This window comes from Marmota marmota, unplaced genomic scaffold (assembly GCF_001458135.2).
Source record: "Marmota marmota marmota unplaced genomic scaffold, marMar, whole genome shotgun sequence".
Taxonomy (NCBI): Eukaryota; Metazoa; Chordata; class Mammalia; order Rodentia; family Sciuridae; genus Marmota; species Marmota marmota.
The window spans coordinates 19,697,719-19,720,008 of record NW_026000026.1 but is presented as its reverse complement, the minus strand read 5'-3'; the positions used below and the strand labels follow the sequence as shown (position 1 = coordinate 19,720,008).

Sequence of the window (22,290 nt, the reverse complement as noted above, 5' to 3'; positions counted from 1 at the left end):
ATTTGGAGCCGCCGCTGCTGGAGCTCGGCTGGCCCGCCTTCTACCAGGGCGCCTACCGCGGCGCCACGCGCGTCGAGGCGCACTTCCAGCCCCGCGGCACGGACGCCCGCGGCCCCTATGGCTGTAAGGACGCGCTGCGCCAGCAACTCCGCTCCGCTCGGGAGGTGAGCCGGTCCTCGGGGTCACCTCTGCGCCTAGACCCTCCTCAGGAGTGGGAAATTGAGAGCTGCTGGGAGCGCGGGCCGGGGTCCTTGATTGAACCCACTCTGCAAGTCTCCGTAGGATTCCCTGGTTCCCCCCAGCAGCTCTTTGTGGAAGGGGAAAGTGAGAGGAGCTTTGGTCTCCAAGGACGTGGATTGTGCCACAGTTCCAACTTCCAAAATTCATATCCTTGGTGGAGGGACCAGAAGTACTCACCGTTCCTAATGTTAGTTAAAAACCAAACCGTATTGCAAATTTTCCTGGCCGTCAGCCAACACTGGATCCCATTTTCTAGAGCTTGTTAGGACACGTCTTACTGAGGAATTGCTTTACCTAGGAAAAAGTTCCTGAAAGATGGGCCCCAGAGACAACTGTGGAGCATTGGGAATCAATTTTGCTAATTACTTCCGTGTGTCTTATGTTGTAGTACGTGGATAAAAGCGGAAGTGGCAAAGTGATACCCCTGCTCCTTTGTCTCCTGCCTGAGAGGAAGGGAAGGTTTTGTCCTTTCTGTGAATGACTGAGGCAAGGGGTGTGCATTTCCATGAGCAGGGACTATTCCAGGCACAGTAATCTCTTAAAGTGCAGATACCTCTGCATTAGATCTGCCTCTTGCCATGGTGGGCTTCTGTCCTAGTGTCTGACTCATTCATTGTGTGGCAAGGTATTGGGGTGCAGTGGGAGGTCTTGCCTGCCAGCTAGAATGAAATGGCAGCAAGGTTCTGGGAATAAGGGAGGGTGTGGCAACAGGCACTTTAGTCCAGAGCCATGGTCTGTTTGCTTGCTCACTGGCAGTGCTCAGCTTCTGACCTTCTGACTGCATCAGGGAAGTGGCTGGTAAAGCCCCAGACCATGGAAACACTTGGTAGGACTCATGTCTGAGCATGACTTTGGGTGACAATATTTGTGCATCAGTCCAGGTCTACGAAAAAACCTGTTTCTGATGTTGGTTCTTCTTTACTTGACTGGCAGGCTGCTTTGCCTTTGGGGGAAAGGATGTGGGCTGCAGCTAAGCTGGTGTCGCACCCCCCCCCCCCACACACACACCCCATGGTGGTTTGGGGGTATGAGGGCACTTGGTGCTGAAGACATTGTAGGTTCAGTAAGAGTAAACAGTTGGAAAAGGCAGAATTTTGGGGTAGCAGTGCATTCCCAGGGCTCCCCTCCAAGAGAATTGAGCACTTGGAATGTGTAACAAGTAAAGAATGGGTTTTTTGGGGCTGAGGTTGAAGCTCAGTCATAGAGCACTTGCCTGGCATCTGTGAGGCATTGGGTTCTATTCTCAGCACCGCATATAAATAAGTAAAACAGAGGTTCATTGTCAACCAATAAAATAAAATAAAATGGGTCTCCATGAAAGACAGAGATATGGATTGATTTTGCCTTTGGCTCAGGCCCAAATTTTAGTGGTAGTGGGGGGCACTGGAGCTAAAGGCTAGAGGGAAAACTATAAATGCAGTTTTGCAGTTCCTTAAAAGGATCAAAGTTAGAGCTCAGGCCCTGGCCTGCAGGCATTTCATAATACATTCCTGGATAGCTCCTGCCTATTCTGCACCCTAGTATCTGCCATCTGCCAAATTACTTACTCATTGCCTATTGTAAATCACCCTGCCAGGACTGGGGTCACAGGGGAAGGCATGATCCTTGCATGCATTTGAGGATGGACAGTTTGCTGGTGGGAAGGGGTGAGGACATTGCTGTAAGTAGTGGAGGAGCTGAGAGAAAGTCTCAAGAGCCCAGGAGGAGGGGTGGGGTTTGCCTACTGGAGAGGATAGGGGCTGGCCAAAGGTGCGAAAGGACCCGGCATATTTTGAGGCAGCCAGATCCCCCGCAGCTGGAGCAGGAAGTGCATGAGGATTAGTGGTAGGAGAAGAGACTGAAGGGGAAGATTGGAGCCAGACTTTGGAGGGCTGTGCATCCTAGTGAAGGAGCAATGGGAAGCCATTAGAGGTTTAGAGGGAGGTGGGGTGTGGTCAGATTGGAGTCCTGAGCAGTAATTCTGGCAGGAGCATGAAAGGAGGATGGTTTAAGAGGGCTGAGAATGGTGTTGGCAGGGCTATAAGGAGGAGGCCAGAGGGATCTATGTAAGAGAAGAGGGTCTGTGCTCAGGTGGTGTGGGCAGGAAAAGAGTTATAGGAAGAATTGATGGAACTTGGTGGCTAGGCTTGGGAGAGAGCAGGCAGGGGAGGAAGCTATAGGAAGAGTAAGAAGGATTAAGTTTTGTTTTTGTTTTTAAGTTGGATTGGATAACTGAAATTCAGGAAGGAAAATAAGGTTGAGGGCAAAGGATTTAGATTGAGGCATGCAAAATTTGAGGTCCCAAAGATCATCTCTTTTGTTAAAAAGTAAAAATTGCTTCATCTGCCAAATGCTAATGTAAGTAATCCCCAAAGTATGTTCGAATATTTTCTTCATTTTACAGATGGAACTGAGACATAAAGAAGCATAAATTGCTGCAAAGTCATGTGGCTAGGGAATGATGGAGACAGGACAGCTTGAGGCAGGAAGTTGACCACTGTCACCTACTGTGCCCTGCTCGTGTCCTGTATGCAGAGGAGAAATCTGACCACAAGGAGTTCATCCTCAGGTGGACAGAGGCTTTTGGGTGGAGAGGTCATAGAGGTCCACTGTGGTGACCCTCAGGTGCTGCCATCCTGTAAAACTGTGCACTGTATACATCAGAGGGGCTGTGTCACTCTGACGACATCCACACCAGGTGCATGGACCACAAAGGTGCATGTCTCAGGCTGTTTTCAGATGTCTGCATCTGTATTTCAAGGGCAAATGTACTTGATGGTGTTGTGAATGTTTTCAGTGGGTCTATTTCCATGCTAGGTCCTTCACCTGGATTATCTCACTTGACCCTTCCATCCTTGGGAAAAGACCACAGTTCAAAGACCAGGCACAAAGAGGTTAAGTAACTCACCCCAATCAAACAGTGTGAGACAGTGGGACTGGAGCCCAAGTCTGCCTGGCTTCAGGGCCCACACCTTTCATCCCTGCTCTACACAGCTTCCCTGCTGAGAGGAGGGATTAATACTTTGGTAGTTTCAACAGGCTGAAAGTTTTGAACAGCTTCTTAAAGACTTGGACTTTTAATTTCCATGTTGCAAGTTCTGTAAACAAGAAAATGCGATGAGCAGATGTTTTGTCTCTCTCCTGGGGAAGGTACAGCCAGACAGCTATTTAATGTACAAGAAACAGGAGTATGTGGGAATCTTTTGGGGGCAAATGAAGGAACTTTGAATTCCACACGAAGGGTCCCGTGAAATGACCCCAGAGGTTGGGACTGGGTTGCATTAGAGCAGGTTCAGACCTTAGTGTTTGCCCTGTGCAGCTTTATTTATCCTCACTGCGGAGGTCTGCGTACCAACATCCTTAGGTGTGGCTCTGGAAGGAACCTGGATGTGAAGCTCCATGACAGAGGTAGGGGCAGAGGAAGCCAGGGACCTTTGGTAAAGGGTGGGACCTAATCCTGACATCACAGCCTGAATGGATGGGATAGGTTGTATGGAGCAGCTCACTGACCACACAGAATCACCCAGGGTATCTGACACATAACAGGTGCTCAGTAAATACTGTGGAGGTCTGTGTAAGAGCCCTTACTCTTTGAGCCTCATACTTTTGGAGGGGGGAGAAGGAAAAAGTAGGAAAACTAAGTAGTCATGTGGTTCTGTCTGCCTTTCCACTTAACTAGTATTCATCCCTGGATAGGTAGGATGGGACTCTGAATTTGCATTGGCTCAGTTTCTGTGCACCTTTCCAAATACAGGCATTCTGCCAATAGTATGTCTTGAGTTCAAGCTGCCATTTCTGTGTTGCTCACTTGAACTTCATCAAAGTTGGAGGGAATGTTACACCTGCCCTGTTGGGAGCTCATATGTTTGTTTCCTAAGGGATTTTTTTAGGATGGTTTTGAACTAACACAGGATTTTTTTCTTTATATTTGCTATAGAATCTACCCCTATCTTACTGTATCTGTTGATGAATGGCTCAGTCCCTGGTCGCCATGTGAATCGGTGGTTGGCTGCCTGGAAGTCCTGGCCTCCTTTGGAGATGTTCTTCTGATGTGGTTGCCTGGCTATTGCTGGCTTCTGAGTGGGAGTCCACTGGCCATGCTCACAGTACCGGGAGATTCTGCACTCCTCACAGCCGTGCTTCTTACCATTCCCTAGACACTTTTGTTCCAAAGAGGCTGCTTTTGTTGTGACCTCACCCTTGGGCATCCTTTCGATGACCTGTGCATTAGTGGTGAGGATCTTTGTGTAGCCAGAGCCCTGCCAGGAGGAATGACAGCTGAGGAATCTGTCAGAGGTCCCTGGTGTGTGTGAGGTTGTACCGGATGAAGGCTCTCCTCTTGCTCAACCCTGCATTGCAGCAGCTCCTGTGCAATGTGGTCAGTTCCTGTCCCAGATGCCTGGATCCATCCAGAGGTTTCTCAACCTTGCCAACTGTTGGCTTTGGGCAAGATGATTGCTTGTCCGGGGGCCTGTCCTGAGGTTTATAGGATGCTGAGCAACGTCCCTGACCCTGCTCACTAGATACCAGTAGCAGGTCTCCCCACTAGGAAGTCCCGACATTGAGAGTTAGTGCTTAATTGGGCATGGTTTCTGTTTGGGGTGATGGAAAGTTTTGGAAACCGTGGAGATGGCTGTACAAGGTGAATGTACTTAATGTTGCCACCAAATCATATGAATTGAGATGGCAAATTTAGGTTATATGTATTTTACCACTAATTTTTACCGAGTTGCCAAATGCCCCTGGTTGGAGGGGCAGAGGGATCGCCTGGTTTCCCTAGGTGAAAACCACAGCCCTGGGAGTTCTCAGTAAAGCATCATCATAGGATATCACCCCACCACCCAGTGTGGCTGCCCTTTATCTTTTCCTTTTGATCATGTGTTAGGGTAAGGATTTTAGAATCTTCAGCCTTTGTATTTATTTTTTAAATACATGACAATAGTGGAATGCATTACACTCATTATTACCCATATACAGCACAATTTGCAATTCTGTATATAAAGTATGTTCACGCCAAATTATGCCATTATACATATACTCTTTTTTTTTTGCATCACAATTCTTAATACACATATATACCACAATTTTCATATCTCTGTATATAAGGTATGTGGGCACCAAATTCAAATCTCCGTACATGTATAATGTATAATGATGACCATCACATTCTACCATCCTTGCTAATCCCCTTCCCCCTCCCTTTCCCTCCCACCCCCAGACTTTTTATTTTTTGAATCATAAAACATACAAAATAAAATGTGCTATTTTAACAGTTCTAAGTGCACAATTCAGTGGTCTTAAGGACCTTCCCAGTGTTGTGGTGTCCATCTCCTCTCTGTTCAGAGCTCTTCACTCCACACAGGGGTTCTGCCCACTAAGCAGTACCTCCCCTCTCTCCTCCAGGCTGGCAGCCCCGTTCTTTGGTTCGCTGTTTTATCTCCTTATTCTTCAAGTCTTCATCAGGAAGCTGTAGGATTAGTCTCTGGCTCCTGTATAGGTATGGAATCTGCTCTCACAGAAGAAACAAAAACCAAAAGAACAAAATGTCGTGTGTATAGTGACTTCTAAAAACAAAATTTTTGCCAGGCACAGTGGTGCACACCTGTAATCCCAGCGGCTCAGTAGGCTGAGACGAGAGGATCTCAAGTTCAAAGCCAGCTTCAGCAACAGTGAGGTGCTAAGCAACTCAGTGAGACCCTGTCTCTGGAAAAAAAAAAAAAAAAAATACAAAGTAAGGCTGGGAACATGGCTCAGTAGTTTGAGTGCCCCCGAGTTCAATCCCTAGTACCCCAGAAGAAGATTTTTTGGGGGGTGCTGGGGATCAAACCCAAGACCTTGTGCATGTTAAGCAAGCACTTTCCTACTGAACTATACCAATAAGAATTTTTTAAAATCTTGCTGCAAATGATATAACCTCTGGATGGGAGTTTGGCAATATCAGCAAATTTCAGTTGTGTTTGTGCGTTGACCTAATAATTCTATTTATATGTTTCTAACCCAAAGATACACTGGCAAAAACATAGACATGTGCAATAGGCTATTTGTCTCAGCATAATTCTAGTAGCAAAATCCTGAAAAGGGCTTCCATGTCCGCCGGTAGAATATTAGTAAACAAATTACTGCATCTCTGCAGTGGAGTCCCCTGCAGCTCTGAGTGAGGACCAGCTCTGTGTTGTCATTCAAAGTGCCTAGGGCAGGAGCATTAGCCACCTGTGCCCACTTAAGTTTATATCAGTTAAAACTAAATAACAAATTCAGTTCCTCTGGGATTTCAGAAGGTTCTGTTGGACTGCAGTAGTTTAGAATGATATGATCATATTCTCCTTTTACCGGGGGGCGGGGGTATGAACATTTATATACACACGTATATTCATGATACCTGCATATACTTGTTTACATTAAAAAATGGAAGATAAGTGAAAAGTGAATAATTGAGATAATTATTTTAATGGGAAGGGCAGGAAGGAAAAAGAAAAATAGGAGGGAAGGGATAAGGATAGAAACTAGGGGTCCCTGAATGTGCCTTGTTTTGTGCATTGGATTTTGGATTTTTATACCATTATAAAAACTAAAAATGATGAGCTTCCTTTATCCTCATGACCCGCCACTCAGGAAAACCTCTCTTGATGCTTTTCCGGCTTTAGAAAAGCCCAGCCCACCTGGACAGTGAAGAGGAAGTGCCCCCATGTGGTCTGGCCCTTGGAGGGTATGAAAGCTTGGCTCCCACCAGCCGCTGCCCCCTGCCTAGAGAGGCACCCGGCCACTCCACAGGCAGAGGCCTCATCACACTGTAACCTGGTGCTTAAATTGTTAATTTATACTAACAGCCTATGAAATCTAGGGAGAACAATATCCACCCACAAATTTAGGTTTTGCTGTGGAAATTTCCATTCTTTCTTGTTTTTAAACCTTGAAGATGATGTCAAGGCAATCATTTAAAGATCTTTAAGAAAATCCCCAGGAGATAATTTCAGTTGCATTAAAACATATAACAAATGGTGTTCTTTTAGGCACCAGGGCCTCCAGGACAGTAGATGGCAAGAAGGGGATTGGTGGTGTCATGGGTCAGTGCCGGGAGCTTCGTGGCCAGGCTGCTGTTGACTGCTGCCCGTGCTGACACATCTTTGAGTGTGTGCAAACCTTTGGTTGAATTCCAAGCACGCTGCACACCTGCTTTTATTCTGTGAGTCTGAATGGGAAGGGAGGGAAACTGGGGAGCACAGGGAAGGGGTGATCCACACGTGCTTCCTGCTTCCTGTAGAAGAGCTGGAATGAGAACTGGAATGACTGGCCCCCAGTGGTCACCCGGGCCTGCACAGGAGCTGGTCAGAGCCGGACCAGCCTAGCAGGAGGGCGCATGATTCACTAGACAGAGGCCTTGTTTTGAAGATACTGAGTCTCAGGTGGAATGAGCTTCCAGGGATAGTAGCAGAATCAGGACTAAGAACCTGAGCAAGTAGCTTCATTTGAGGGCTTTCTATATGCCAGAAACTGCCCGTGGAGTCTCTCATTGACTGAATCACCAAGCGTAGAGGGAAGTACAGAGGTCAGTACAGCTTAATGTGCTGTGGCATTATGTACCTGGGTCTCAAGAGTGGGGAGCCAGATGAAGCCCAGGTCTGACTATAGCCTGTTCACAGAACAGCTGCGCTTCCTCAGGTTTACTGGTGGGCAGTACTGCCACAGAGGGAAGGTACCCTGAAGGCCAGGGAGTTCTAAGTTCCTTGACGTCTGTTAAGTATTTCGTGTTTTGTAAATTGTCCTCTGTAGTAAACTTGAGCCTGTATACCTTATTCTATATTCTGCGGATCCTTTCAGGATTCATTCTAAGCTCTCAGTCATTCGAAGACAGGGCCATAGACTTGTCTGGAATAATATTTAGCCTAACACTTTTCTTGTAAATGGCTCTGGAGTTGCACAGACCTGGGTTGAAATTCCAGCTCCTACACTTGCTTACTTGAGTCTCTTAACAAGTTACCTAGCCTCTCCAAGCTTTAGTTTCCTCATCTGTAAACTGAGGATAATAGTGGGGTTTTGAAATCTCTAGATGTCTTGTTTGGGTTTTTTTGTGCAAGAAGGCAAATGGGAAAGATTCCAGTTCTACATGACAAGTAATGGACCAGGCTCTGACACTCCACCCCCCGACCCCACCAAAGATGGAGAATCCTAGTGATCTCTACTTTTCAAACACATGGGTCCCCAAGTCCTTTGGTGCAAATCGGCAAAGGATAGTTAGAGGGACTGAGGGGTCCAGCAAGTATCTGAGAGGGTTTGTTGCCTGAGATGAAAACAAGGGGTTTGGCACAGGTGTGGGTGCTCTGGATGTGGCTGGAGAAGCTCAGGAATGGTGTGGGGTTCAGGCGGCAGCCCAGCCACCCCAGCTTCTAACCAGCTGGGTGTTTTTCTCTGTAGTAACCATCTTGGGACTGATTTGCAGATGGGTGCTGGTCCTGGAATAGACTCTAAAAAATCGCTGTTTGCCCAGCTCTGTGGCCTTAGAGAGTGGGCAGGCCCTGTGTGCAGCTCGGGCTGAGAGAAGGTAATGCCCAGGGTGACCAGACACTTGCTGGGCATGGGCTGCCATCCTCTGGAGGTGTCTCCTTCACCGTACCCACCTTATGTCTCTAGAAGCAGATGGAATGGCCGATGTCTGTGCCATCCTTCAAGTTCAGTTGCACATCTGGGGCTCAGCAGTCTGCAGCATGAACACCTCTACCTTGTGTCCACCCTGGAACATGGGGCTTAGCTGGTATGAATAAGACTAGTTCTTGTCCAGCTCAGTGAAGAGTCTGTGTCTTCAGGGATGTGAAAAGCCCCAGGGCTTGTTCAGCTATGCAGGGCTTGGGTTCATGAAGGCAGGAGGTGGGTGGGGGGGGGGTCTTAAAAGAAAGCCTTCCTGCTGAAAGCCACTGGGAGGAGGACTGGCCCTCTCAAGAAGAGGTCTTCTCTCGAGAAGAGTCCTGCTTTAATAAGAAAGGAGGGCACATTGGGCACCAGGGGAGCAGGGAAGGAAAATCTGCTCCAGGCCACTGAGGTCCTGAGGGGATCAGGGACCAGCTTATAAGTCCAACACTGGAAAGGTCCAGCCTTAAAACTGAACAATAATCCCAGCTACTTGGGAAGCCAAGGCAGGAGGATTGCAAGTTCAAGGCCAACCTGGGCAACTTAGCAAGACCCTATCTAAAAATAGGGTGCAGCTCACTGGTAGAGCGCCCCGAGTTCCATCTCCAGTACTGCAAAACCAAACCAAACCAATGAAGGAATAGCAAATTAGATACCAAATAACAAAGGTGTTGTTTGTACAATTGTTTTATTAAGTGATGAATCAAAATTCAGTTTGGCAGGCTGTGGTGCGCTGGGCCCTGCTCCAGGTTCCCGACTCCTGTAGTCCTAAGGCGGCTGCTGGCTGGGCTGTGTTCCTCAGGTCCCTGTTTCCGTAGCCCCCTGGGTGTGTCCACGGGCCCATCACACCATGTCACCCCAGCTCATCTGCTGTCTTGTTAGCCTGGGTTCTTGCAGACAGGGATTGACTTATGTCCCCAGTGCCTGACACTGTGCCTGGCTCTGGTGGGCTCCCACCAAGTATTGGAAAGAAGAGTGAGAGATGAGGGAGGCAGGCGGGTCTTGTCCTCTGTGCTGTCTCTGCGAGTGCTGCTCTCACCCGTGTTTCCACAACTCCTTCACGAAGGTTTTACTGCCGCCTCCAGATCCGTCTCAAAGCCCGTCTCAAGCTTGTTTCTTTTTCTGTGGACTTGTGTCCCCTCTCCCTCCTCCAACCCCTCTGCTGTCTCTGCGACCCTCATTGCTTCTTGCTTGGCCTGTCCTCACAACCCACCACTGGGGTTTCCTCTTTCAGTCTGTCGCCCTAAACATTTGCAGGTGTCACATGGCCGCAGTGCCGTGGGCCTTGGGTGGCATGGCCCTGTGTTGGAGGAGGTGGGGCCAGGTCTCCAACCCACACCAGCCTCTCTTCGGCATCAGTTTCTTTTGTCCTGTTGCTGTCACTCTGAACTCGTTGCTCACGCGGGCAGCGTGTGAGGAGGGAGGATTGTATTGACTCCTCGGTTGGCATTCAGGGCCGCTGCCATCTTGCTCATCCATCCATTTTTCCCAGTCACGTCCGTGGCTCTTCCACACATGCTGTACATTCCAGCCAAACTGGTATGCGCCCTTTGTTCCCACCTCTTCTCCCTCACCATGGCCTCACTTCTCCCTGCCCGCATGTCTGCATCCTATTTGTGATTTAGCCCAGACGCCCTCTCCTCCAGGAAGCCTTCCCTGCTCCAGTATCTGGTGTGACTGCCACTGCAAGGAAGAAAATTTGCACGTCCCCACTCCAAAAAAAAAAGTTTTGCCCAGATTCACTGACTTCTCACAGCATGTATCATTTTACTTCCCTGCCTCTGACATCCGGTCACATTCTTTACAGCCTTCTTTGTGCCTGGTACATGAGTAGCCTGAGGTAGACTTAAAAAGGAGCCAGCTGCATGATCGAACGCTTATTTCACTCCAGTGTGTGTCTCCCTTAATCTCCACGCAGCCCTTTAACACGAGGGCTGTTAATATCTACATCTTCCAGAGGGGAAGCCAAGACTAAGATAGATTAAGCACCTGGCCCAGGGTCACACAGCTAGCAAGGCGCAGGTCCGAGTTCTGTGCTCAGGCTTTTGGCCTTTTAACTAACTGTTATGTGACCCAAATGAATGGGATGGATACAGCTCTCAAAGAGGATGTATAAAACTGAAGCTGCCACCAATTCAGAAAGACATTTTATTTTTTAAATCCCATGCACAGTGGGTTTAGCTGTGTCCTTTCCCAAGAATAATAGCTCACAGTTAGGGCACCATAAAGGTCAGGCAGGGAGGGGAGGGAGAGGCAGCAAGGGGGATAACTGGTCTTCCCAGGCTTCCTCATGGCAGTGACATCCCAGGACCTGGCATGTCAAGGTCCCTTGTCCAAGTAGTCCCTTGGGATCCTGGAGTATTGTAGAAAGACGGCAAAATTGCCCCTTTGTCTCTGCATTTTCACGTAGCCCCCGTGTCCTTAAGCAGTAATGAGTGTCCTTAGTCCTCTGGGACCAGAGATGAATCCATCCCCATTCAAGAGCATCTGCTGCAGTGGATGGGGTGAGACTTACAGATAACTGTAACCTTCAGAAAAAAGGGTTAATGTGATTCCAAAAGACACGGTATTTTACTGTTGAAGTGGGAGAAGCCCTGACAGCTCCTGATTGCAAAAGAATCCTGAACCTTGGCTTCTGACTTGGTTTGTAGGGGCTTGTTTCTAAGCTGTTTTGACACCCAACTACCTGGCCAGAAGTTAGCTGAGGGCTGTGGTTTTACCCCACAAAGGGGTGATTAAAGGCTTTGAGGCCTCAGCAGCCTGTCTTTAAATGAATGAGCAGAGATAGGAACCAGCGGCTCCCTCCTTGCATGGAACTGTCTGGCCAGCTGCAGCTCTGGACTGGAAAGGGAATAGCTGAGCAGGTCCTGAGGGGTCCTTTGTACCTTGCATTTTATGCAGAGTCATTTAATTTTGCTGCAGACCTGTTCTTTGGTGAAGGAATCAACCATTCAAAACAACTATAATTTGCCCAAGGATGCATGGCTGAGAGTCAGCTCTTAACTGCAATGTGATACTGGGTGTGGAAAATCAATTAGCAGGCACAAATGGAGCCAGCTACTGTGGGGGAGAAAAGGACTGGTGTGAGTGTAAGGGCAGAATCATTAGGAAATTTCCGTGTTCTTGTTGTGGGTTTGCACTGTGCTCCTGGACCTCCGAATGCAGGGCCATCTTTTAGTGAGGAGAGGCTGTTTGGTTAGAAAGGCCTGGCTGGTGGACAGAGCCAAGCTTAAGATGGGTGTTCAGCGATAGGGAAGCAGAAGATGGGAGAATCTGTGGGTCTCCTTTGATCATTTCAAGCCATGTGTCGCTGGTGGATGGGGTGGCCTTTCTAAATCGGAGTAACAAGTAAAAACAGAAAGCATGACTCAAAATCAGACAATAATCCAAATCACAGAGTTGGAGGATGCTCTACCCAGAAGAGACCTCAGAGAGAATTTAGGTTTTGTTTGCTTTACAGATACAGAAAGCTGCAGCCTGGCGGGGAAAGCAGCCTGTCTGGATGACAGTGTGGTAGCCCAGAACCTGGACAGCTTGCTCGTCCAGATGGAGCCTGGAAGACGAGGTTTAGTAAAGGAGCAAGAGTTGAACAGAGCAGGCTCACAGGAAGGCGAGGCGGCAGCTTAGTCTACATTACTAGGAAATTTGCCAGTGAGGAGGACAGTGACTGGAAGGCAGCAGGGCCAGGTCAAGGTTTGTAGGCTATGGGGGACCTGGGTAACTTTAGAGAAGGAAAATAGTCCAGGGTGGGGGAAGCCAATACTGTGGAAGAAGGAGGGCAGGAAGGCATTGTGGGGTGGGGATCCTTTTGCAGCTCTGAGATGGGCTCCAGAGTTCAGGCAGCATGCTGTAAGGTGGTGTCCGTGTGAGCTGACGGCTTTTCTTCCCTCTGCCTCCCTGTAGGTGATTGCGGTGGTAATGGATGTTTTCACAGACATTGACATCTTCAGAGACCTTCAGGAAATATGCAGGGAGCGGGGAGTGGCTGTGTACATCCTTCTGGACCAGGCTCTCCTTTCCCACTTTTTGGACATGTGCATGGATCTGAAAGTTCATCCCGAACAGGAAAAGGTTTGTAGTCTGCTATTTCCAGTTTCGCCACAATCAATAAACATGATCGACAAAGTGGTTGTTGATGGTGTCCCCATTTTCAAGTGGGGGAACTGAAGCTGTAGGCAAAGTTATTTGCTCAGAATCTTGCAGAAAATGAACAGTGCCTATGACCTCATGATTCCACTCCTAGGTGTTCACCCAAGAGCAATGAAAACAGGGCCACACAGAGACCGGGGTATAAATGTTTACAGAAGTGTTACTCATAAGGGCCTAGGATGGAAACAGTCCAACGTCCCTCAGCTGATAGATGGATAAACATATATTCATACAGTAGACTATTGTTCAGCCTTCAAAGGAAGCAAGTATTGACATATGCTATGACATGGATGAGCCCGAAAATGTAATGCTGACAAAAGACCACATATTCTGTGATTCTATTTATGTGAAAGACTGTAATGGAGAAATCTATTCAGACAGAAGACAGATGATCATCAGGACCGGGGAGGCAGGTGGGGGTGGGTAGGTGGTAGCTTAGACTGGCCGACTGCTGCATATCTCCATGAATGCACAGGAAAACCACAGAAGTGTACAGCAAGTGGGTAAGCTGAATGGTATGAGAATTCTATCTCAAGCTGTTGAAAAGCGAAGAAACAGTGGCAGTCTAGCTTCAAACCTTGGCCTCTCCTAACACAGAGCACAGATCAGCTCCCCGGTGAGGGCCTGCAGGCACCTTGGATGCTTCTGCTTGTGACAGTAGCCCCAGGAGTCCCCACTTTTCATCCTGTCACCCACCATTGTTCACTTGGGCTCTGTCCTGGGCACCGCTCAGTGCTCTTGACAAATGTCGCATGACTTGCTCCTCTCAGCAGCCTTGTCAGGTAAGTGGCAGGGTCCTGATGCTCTAGACTGGGAAATGGTGACACAGAGAGCCCGTGTGTCCACAGGTCACAAGTAGTGGCCCTGGGGCCCTACTGTCTGCCTCCTATCCTGTATGCATAATCACTGTCCTGTGCTGCTCATTTCTCATTATTATAAAATTAGACCGCATGTCCTTTTCTCAGGTCATGAAAATATTCAAGTATTTAAATGTAAGGCTGCACGACTTAGCTGGCTTGGTCTCTTTGGTAGAGAAAGGCAAGACAAATAGATGTATTTATTTTAGAATTCATTTTCTAAAAATTAAGCAGCCTAGACTTCGACCTTCAGAAATTGATTTATTCACCACTTATTTGAATACCTACAGCTCCATGCCACATGCTATTGTGAGTACTAGAAATAAAGCGTTCAGCAAAGCAAGCAGAATTCGGGCTTTGCTACTCCAGGTTTCCGCATGGGAGACACTAACTGAACACCTTGTTATTATCAAGCAGTTTGGCTTGAAAAATTTTGGCTGTTTAACTTCTCCCGTAGAGTTCTTGTTGGCTGTTTCCTCTAATGACAAAGTGGAGGATTGGGCTTAATTAGGTAGTTACTAACCTGTCACCAGTGCCACAGGCAAAAAGATGATGGAGGTAGGATTGGGACTTAGAGACCAAATGAAATGGGACAGCCACGTGACTCTCGCCTTAAAAGGGAGATCAGGAGGAAAACACAAGTCAGGTCTGGGAAAAGCAGTCATCTAACTGAGCGTTTAGTCCTTGACTGCTCATCCAGCACCAGGAGAAGAAATAGAAGGTGTCCGTGTATAATTTCAAGGCGCTCTTTCTATAATTAAGGCTGTGTGTTAGCAGCAGAAAAATCACAGAATCGCCCTAGCCACATCTTTGACCCTGCGATCGGCTCCCTTCATCTTCTCGGCAGGAGGCCAGGAAAAAAGTGCTGATGCAGTTGCCCACTATTGATTGCTCCCTCCATGGTCATCCAGATTCCCCAGGAGGGTTGAAGGAGGTCTCTATCTCTGGATGCTCCAGTTTTTGTTCTGTCTCAACTCCTTCCTAGGGAGGTACCATCTTCGCGGCTTGCCCTTCCCACCTGGGTATGTCTGCCAGTGAATCTGTGCCCTTATGAAGTCAGGGCTGACTCCCACCTGCCCTGGGCTCTGTGGCTGGCTTAGAACTTTGGATTGCCCTGTCTGCAGGGACGTGTGTAGGTGTTTAGAAGTGCTTTGGCCACAATCACAGAGGCCTGCACAGCATTCAGATGTGTGTCCAAGGGAAAGATAGGTAAAACCACACCTAACTCTGTCAATAGTGGTATTTTTATGCTGTTCTTGTATGTTGATCCTTTACGATAGCTTCTGAGTCACTGCCTCCTCCAGGAAGCCCTCCTCCAGCCAATTCCACATGTACTTCTGTGAAATTTTCAAGTTTTCTAAAAACTAGAAAAACTTTACCTTGAACTAAGATTTATAAAGAAGTTACAAAAATAATATATGAAATTCCTGAATACTCTGCCCAAATTTTCCAAATGTTGACATCTTATAAACCTCACCACAAATAACAAAATCAGGAAATAAGCCTGATCTAATAACCAATCTGCTGACCTCATGAATTTTGCCAGGTGTTCCACTAACGCCCTTGTCCTGGCCCGGGAGCCAGTCCAGCACTCCACCTTGCATTTAGGCCTCAAGTCTCCTTGGCTCCTGTCCTCTGGAGCTGTTCCTCCATTTTTCTTTGTCTTTCAGGGTCTGATGCTTTTGAAGAATATGGTCCAGCTGTCTGTAGAATTTGGGTTTGTCTGATGTTTACTTGTGGCTCAATTCATAACATTTTGATAAGAATACCACAGCAGTGTTAGTGTATCTAGCCATAGTTTTTTGTTTGTTTTGGCTTTTGTTTTTAACTTCTTTTAAAACAATGATGGATTCATACAGTTATAATGATAACACTGAGAAGCTCCAAGTAACCTTCAACTAGTTTCCCCAGTGGTGATTCTTTTGTGATTTATAGTTCAATTTTGGAACCTGGAAATGGACATTGGAGCAGTGTGTACATATGTAGTTCTTTCCCATTTTATCTCATGTGGACATCAAGACAGAACTATTCCATCACTGCAAAGATCTCCCTCGTATAGTCACTACCACTTTCAACCCCTGGCACCCACTAATTTGTTCTCCATCTGATCATTTTGCCCTCTAGAGTCTGTTATGTAAATAAAATCATGCAGAATGTGACCTTTTTAGATTGGCCATTGTCACTTGGCAGTATTCACCCATCAAAGGACATTTGGATAATTTCCGGGTTTTGACTTTATAAGTAAATTGCTATAAATATTCATGTAGAGATTTTGGGTAGACATAGGTTTTCTTTTCTTTGGTTCATGCAAGTCTTGCCATAGGCTGTTAATCATTCAGTTGGTTTTCTTCCTCTTATTTTATTCTTGAGGGCAAGAAGCATGCCTAGTATCTGTTGTTTCAGGGCTTGGCACATAGTAGGGGTTCCGTCAGTTTATGGAATGGATGAGAGTTAAACAACAATCTTAAACATTTAATTTGAATGTGTAAGATTTCTAATAACATGTAGTTTCTGGTCTGCTCTGAAGAATGCAGAATGCAGCAACTCAGGAGGCTGAGGCGGGAGGATGCAAGTTCAAGGCCAGCCTGTCTCAAAATTTTTTTTTTTAAAGAAAAGAACTGGGGTTGTAAGTTAATGGGATGATCCCCCTGGACTCAATCCCCAGTATCAATAAAAGGGAATGCAGACTGTCTTATTTTGCGTACCATTGTATATGCATTTCAAATGTCACTTTACAGGAATAGAAATCTGCGTGCATGTGTATGCAGTGTACCGCCAGTGAACCTTTTTTGTTACACGTGCACTGGTAGGAGATGTGACCTTGCCAGTTGAGACCCACGTGATCTGAGTGTTTCTGCTGCAGTTTAGTCCTGTGTCAGAGAAGGCTTGTCCTCTGCTCCTGTCTTCAAACCCCTTACTGTGTCGGGGACAGAGAGATAGGCTACTATTCCATAGTGATGTCATTAAACAAAAGATTAGAAGAAGTATCATCTTATTTTAACCTTGTCAAAATGTATTTATTATTGGCATGTTTTCTTTTGTGATTTTATTTCCCACATTTTGTTTCAAAATCATTTCTTGGGCTGTATGTGGTGGCACATGCCTGTGATCCCAGCAACTCAGGAGGTGGAGGCAGGAGGGTCATAAATTCAAGACCAGCCTTGGGCAATTTAGTCTTGTAAGCAATAAAAAGTAAAAAGGGCTAGGGAGCTCAAGGTATAGTTCTCATGGGTTCAATCCCCAGTACTAGGGGAAAAAAAATCATTTCTTGGTTCTGTTATTTACTCTCCCCAAAAGGTGAATGCTTTTTTAGAGCACACACACATGTGAACTAAGGGTCTCAAAAGTAAATACAAGCTGGGCGTGGTGGTGCACACCTGTAATCCCAGCGACTTGGGAGGTTGAGGCAGGAGGATCATGAACTCAAAGCCAGACTCAGCAACTTAGTAAGGTCCTAAGCAACTCAGTGAGACCCCTGCCTCTAAATAAAATACAAAAAAGGGCTGGGGATGTAGCTCAGTGGTTAAGTGCCCCTGAGTTCAATCCCTAGTACCAAAAAAAAAAAAAAAAAAAAAAAAAAAAAAAAAAAAAAAAAAAAAANTGCCAAGCCCTGAAACAACAGATACTAGGCATGCTTCTTGCCCTCAAGAATAAAATAAGAGGAAGAAAACCAACTGAATGATTAACAGCCTATGGCAAGACTTGCATGAACCAAAGAAAAGAACATACGCAAAGACAGACTAAATGTAGAAGTAATGTTACTCAAGTAACGTCAGGCTCATGTGCCACGTGTGGTATTAGAATGGTGACCCCAAGCCACGCACTGCCAGCACTTGTGTTTGTGAATGGTAAACTAAGCCCTCTGGTCCTGCTCATTTGCTTACTGGATGAGTATCATTGAAGTGTTCATTGATTTTTTTTTTTTTTTCCCCTGCTCCCTCCCCAACAGCTGATGACAGTGCGGACTATCACGGGAAACATCTACTACGCACGGTCAGGAACTAAAATTGTCGGGAAGGTTCACGAAAAGTTCACACTGATTGATGGCATTCGAGTGGTGACAGGCTCCTACAGGTACGTTTCCAACAGGTGCCTTGCTTATTAATCCACATTCTTCACATAAAGATATGACATTGTTCCTCTCAGCGAGAGCCTTTGCAGCTACGCATTCCCACGTGTGCACACCTACGTGTGCGAGTGGTTGATCAAAGTCTCCTCCTGTCGGAGGTAATGAGATGGGGTCACTTCCCCTGTGCCCCACAAAACAAAAATGCAAAAGTTAAACTAGCTTTAGATCACGGAGTCTCCAGTCCTAAGGTGAAGTCTTGGCCCAGGCCTGGGGTTATCAGTGACACAGCCTCAAGTCCCAGTTCCTTGGGGATTTGGACCATGTTGTCACTGGAAGGTAAAGGCAGTTACAGGGGTTGGCATCAGTGTTGCAGGCAGATCTGAAGCTTTCCCCTTCCTTCCTTTTGCTTCAAGCCGTATCAGTTAGTGCTGTAGTCTAGAAAATACTGATCAAGTTCCCAATTCACCTTTGAAGTCTCACTTTGATGATGGCGTCTTCAGTGGGTAGCGGGTGTTCAATGGAGGGTGGAGATAACAAGTGGCTAAGACTCATCTCAGAAAGTTGTGCCATTTTTACTCATGTGGCTCCTTGGTTGCACGTTTTGCTCCCTCTACATAGATGGTCCAATGATGTGCAAGATGTGTGTCTGTATAGTTTAGAAAAGAAAAACCTACTTGAAAAAATGTCCATCACTGAGTGATAAATATGTATGGGCCCAGGGTCTGGCAGAAAGACAGTAAGATAAAGAAGCTCTTGACACTTTTCTTTTCATACAGCACCATCATTGATCAGAACAGAATTAGAATTGTTTTTTGACTTCTTTTTGCAAAATCTTCTGCATACCAGCAGAAAACTAGTTTTCCCTCCAAAGAAGAATTTCTCCATGCTAACAAAACTTAGCTTCAAGTGGTTTTTGGCTGTTCTAAAAATCTCAAAATATAAAAACTGCCCTCTTCCAATGAAATATGGTATCACCAATGATGATGACAGCTCCATTTGTTAGGACATACTGTTATCCTGGTGTTGGGTAGGATAACATTATCTCATTGGTTTATATTATCTCATTGAGAGTTTTCAAAATAATCTTCCTTCTTAGGCTTTGAAGGAAGTTCTCTTCAGTGTGTGCATTAAGCAACGTTCTTGGTTGCAAGAGGCAGGGCTGATAGGATGTTTTATGATCTCATTGAAGCATCCTACTTCTGATACAAGTCTGTATCAGTGGGGTGATTAAAATGTCAGAAGCTAACTCAAGCTGCTTTATGCAGAATGAAACTTCTCAGCTCACACAACAGGAGGTGTGGAAAGGGGCAGTGGCTCTCAGCTCCTCCTGACCTGGCTGGACACTTATCAGAACATTGTCTCCTGGTTGTGCTTTTGCCTGGCTAATCTCTATTCCCAAGCAGGCTCTCCCTTTGAAGGCAAAGATCCCAGCTTATTTCCATGGTCTTCCCTAGCTGACTTCCTCTCTCAGCACTCTGAAACTCACTGCACTGGTAGGGTCACGTGCCCACCCTGGATGAATCCAAGGGGACCGTACAATCGGCCAGCCTGGAACACCCACCCCCACTGAGAATGTAGAGGACACATGCTCAAAGCCTTTTGAGACAGGGCTGGGCATGGGCTCTGTTTCCAGAGGAATGGGAGGGGGTGCTGGACAGGCAGGGGCACGTGGCCACCAATAGCTCTAAACGTGTTTGGAGTACTAGAATTCCGGTTAAACTAACAAATTATTTCCCTTTGTGAAAGGGAAAGAGGTAGTACGGAACCAGCACGGGTGACTGATTCCTTAGGGCTGAGCCCAATTTAGAATTTGCCACCACCTCTCCACTGTGTCTCTAGCAGGTTTCTTTGCCTCTCAAATGAGGGTATTGGCCCAAATATTTCAGAATCCTTTCTAGTTTTTAAAACTTAGAGGCTAAGGATTGTGTGGGTTAACCGTTGGCTTTCTTAGTTTTTGGTGACACATGAATCTGTTATATGGAAATGTGAAGGCTGGTGAATTCACAGTAAATGGTATGTGTGTTACCACCACAGCTGTGACTTACATGGCAGGATACCTGGGCTTTATCAGGTCGATAGTAAGTGAACTGAAATTCCACATTCTTACCCGCTTCCGTTGTTGGTTTTCAACCCTTCAGCTTCACATGGACAGATGGCAAATTAAACAGCAGCAACTTGGTCATTCTGTCTGGCCAAGTGGTCGAATGCTTTGATCTGGAGTTCCGCATCCTGTACGCGCAATCAAAGCCCATCAGCCCCAAGCTCCTGTCCCACTTCCGGATCAGTGGCAAGTTTGACCACCTCGCTGACCGCAAACCACAGTCCAAAGAGCTCACGCTGGGCAACCTGCTGCGCCTGCGGCTGGCCAGGCTGTCAAGTTCACCCAGGAAGACAGACCTGGGCTTGGGGGCGCCCCTGGAGGGTGAGGCAGAGACCAAGCGACAGGACTCCAAGTCCTCCACTGTCAGCGAGGAGGGTCACTTTCATAGTCACAGGGACATTCTGGGGGACAGAAAGGCTGTTGATGTCGCCACCCAGACAGAGCCGGAAGAGGAGACGCCCTTGGTGAGCGTGAGGGAGGTGGGGACACAAACCAGCAGCAGCACCCTATGTGCCGGGACCCAAACCACTGTGGTCACCAGGGTCGCGACCTCCCAGACGGTGGTGTGGACCAAGTCGACCACCACACAGACTGACGCGGAAGAGAGCGGGATCTTTTCTCAGGGAACTCAGTCTAAAGAAGGGTCCCCAGTATCAAAAATGTCTGTGTCGAGGTCTTCCAGTTTGAAGTCTTCCTCCTCCACGTCTTCCCAGGGCTCGGTGGCCAGCTCCATCGGCTCCCATGCTTCCCTCAGAGCCACCGACCCCCTCAGTACTGGACACACCAAGTACCTGGGCACCCCTCACCTGGAGCTGTGCCTGCGGGACTCCTTCAGAAACCTGAATAAAGAGCGGCAGTTGCACTTCGCTGGTGTGAGGTCCCGGCTCAACCACATGCTGGCCATGCTGTCGAGGAGAACGGTCCTTTCTGAGAACTACCTTAGCATCAGTCCTGGGAATTTCACCAGAGCATCAGTTAATTTGGTTGCTGTTAGAGATTTAGCGCTTTATCCCTCTTATCAGTGACTTCAGTGTGACTCCCGGTGGCGTCCAGCTGGGTATCGCCAGAGCTTCCTGCTTTAAAATCATCACATGCCCCTGACTGTCTCTCTTTCACTTGACTTTAGCACCTCGACCACCTTTGAATTTCTGTTCTGTGCATTATTTTATGTGGTTTTTGTTTTATCTTTATCATGTAGCAACTGGGTATTGATGGTATGATTTTAAACACTATGGGTACAGTTTTTTTTGCACTGTTTTAATATTGATAACTCTTAAAGAGAATGCTGAGCTTCATTTAGTAAGACATAAAATGTTCCACACTTTTCTTGACTTGTGTGCTATTCTTAAACGTCTGAGTCACTGCCGTTTTTTATGATCAAAATCCCATTTAGAAAAACAAGACTGTTTCTTAATTGTTTATCTCTGTAGAATATCTATCTATTATCTTAGCATTAAATAAACAATTTGTTTGCTTGAATTTTTTTTTTTTTTTTTAAACTTTCTGGCATTTTTCTGACTCTAACTTTTGCATATAAATACACCTAATAGGTATCTGAATGATTTTGTTTTAGTATTGGGGTGGGGGAATAGTAAATGATTCAGATTATAAAATGGAAAAAATGTATTAGTTTTATGTCTTCTAACTATTAAGCAATCATTGGGATCATACCACCCTTACCATGATGGAGACCAATGTTGCTCTGAGTTTGGGGGAACTTGCAGCAGTCCAGCCTCTACATGTGCACTAGCTTTTCTGTTTTCAAAGAAAAAGCCTGAGCTGTTTCAGTGAGGGCCTTGGTCCTCTGCTTTTCTGCCAAAGGAGGCCTTTGGGTGCATTTCTGGATTCATGCCCAATGTAAGCCCTAGTGGCCCCATGGGCCCAATTTCATCAGATGGGTGTATTGACAGTGTTTAGCAATCTTATATCCCAGGGTAGGGGCAAAAGAGGACACTGACAATTATACCAGATTCCTGGTCCGGTAGCAGGCACTGTGACTGGTTTCTACATCCTGCTAATCAGGATTGGTGTGGCTGTGGAATCCTGTTTTTGTCCAGTCTCATGCACATGGACAGATCAAAGGAAAACAGTTGAGCAGTGGCTTCTTCCTGGCTTGCTCCAGCAAACAGCTCTGTAATAGGGAGGGTGTTGTCTGCCACGCAGAATGCTGCTGCACCTGGGTCAAGAGCACTCCTGCAGGTTTTCATGCATGATCCAGGACTCCCTTGCCATGGATGGGTCATATGCTGGTTTAGTGCAATGTCTGTGGCTAT

At 46.7% G+C, this 22,290-nt stretch overlaps 1 protein-coding gene across 1 annotated transcript in view; it reads left to right on the top strand.

The window, feature by feature from the left end:
- Positions 1-21,496, top strand: part of Fam83d (family with sequence similarity 83 member D) — a 21,659-nt gene extending 163 nt beyond the window's left edge. The window contains exons 2-5 of the mRNA XM_048810542.1: positions 9-164; positions 12,745-12,912; positions 17,797-17,921; positions 20,055-21,496. Coding sequence (XP_048666499.1) covers positions 9-164; positions 12,745-12,912; positions 17,797-17,921; positions 20,055-21,042 — 1,437 coding nt within the window. The 3' untranslated portion in view covers positions 21,043-21,496. The remainder of the gene's footprint in view (positions 1-8; positions 165-12,744; positions 12,913-17,796; positions 17,922-20,054) is intronic.
- Positions 21,497-22,290: the final 794 nt, after the last annotated feature.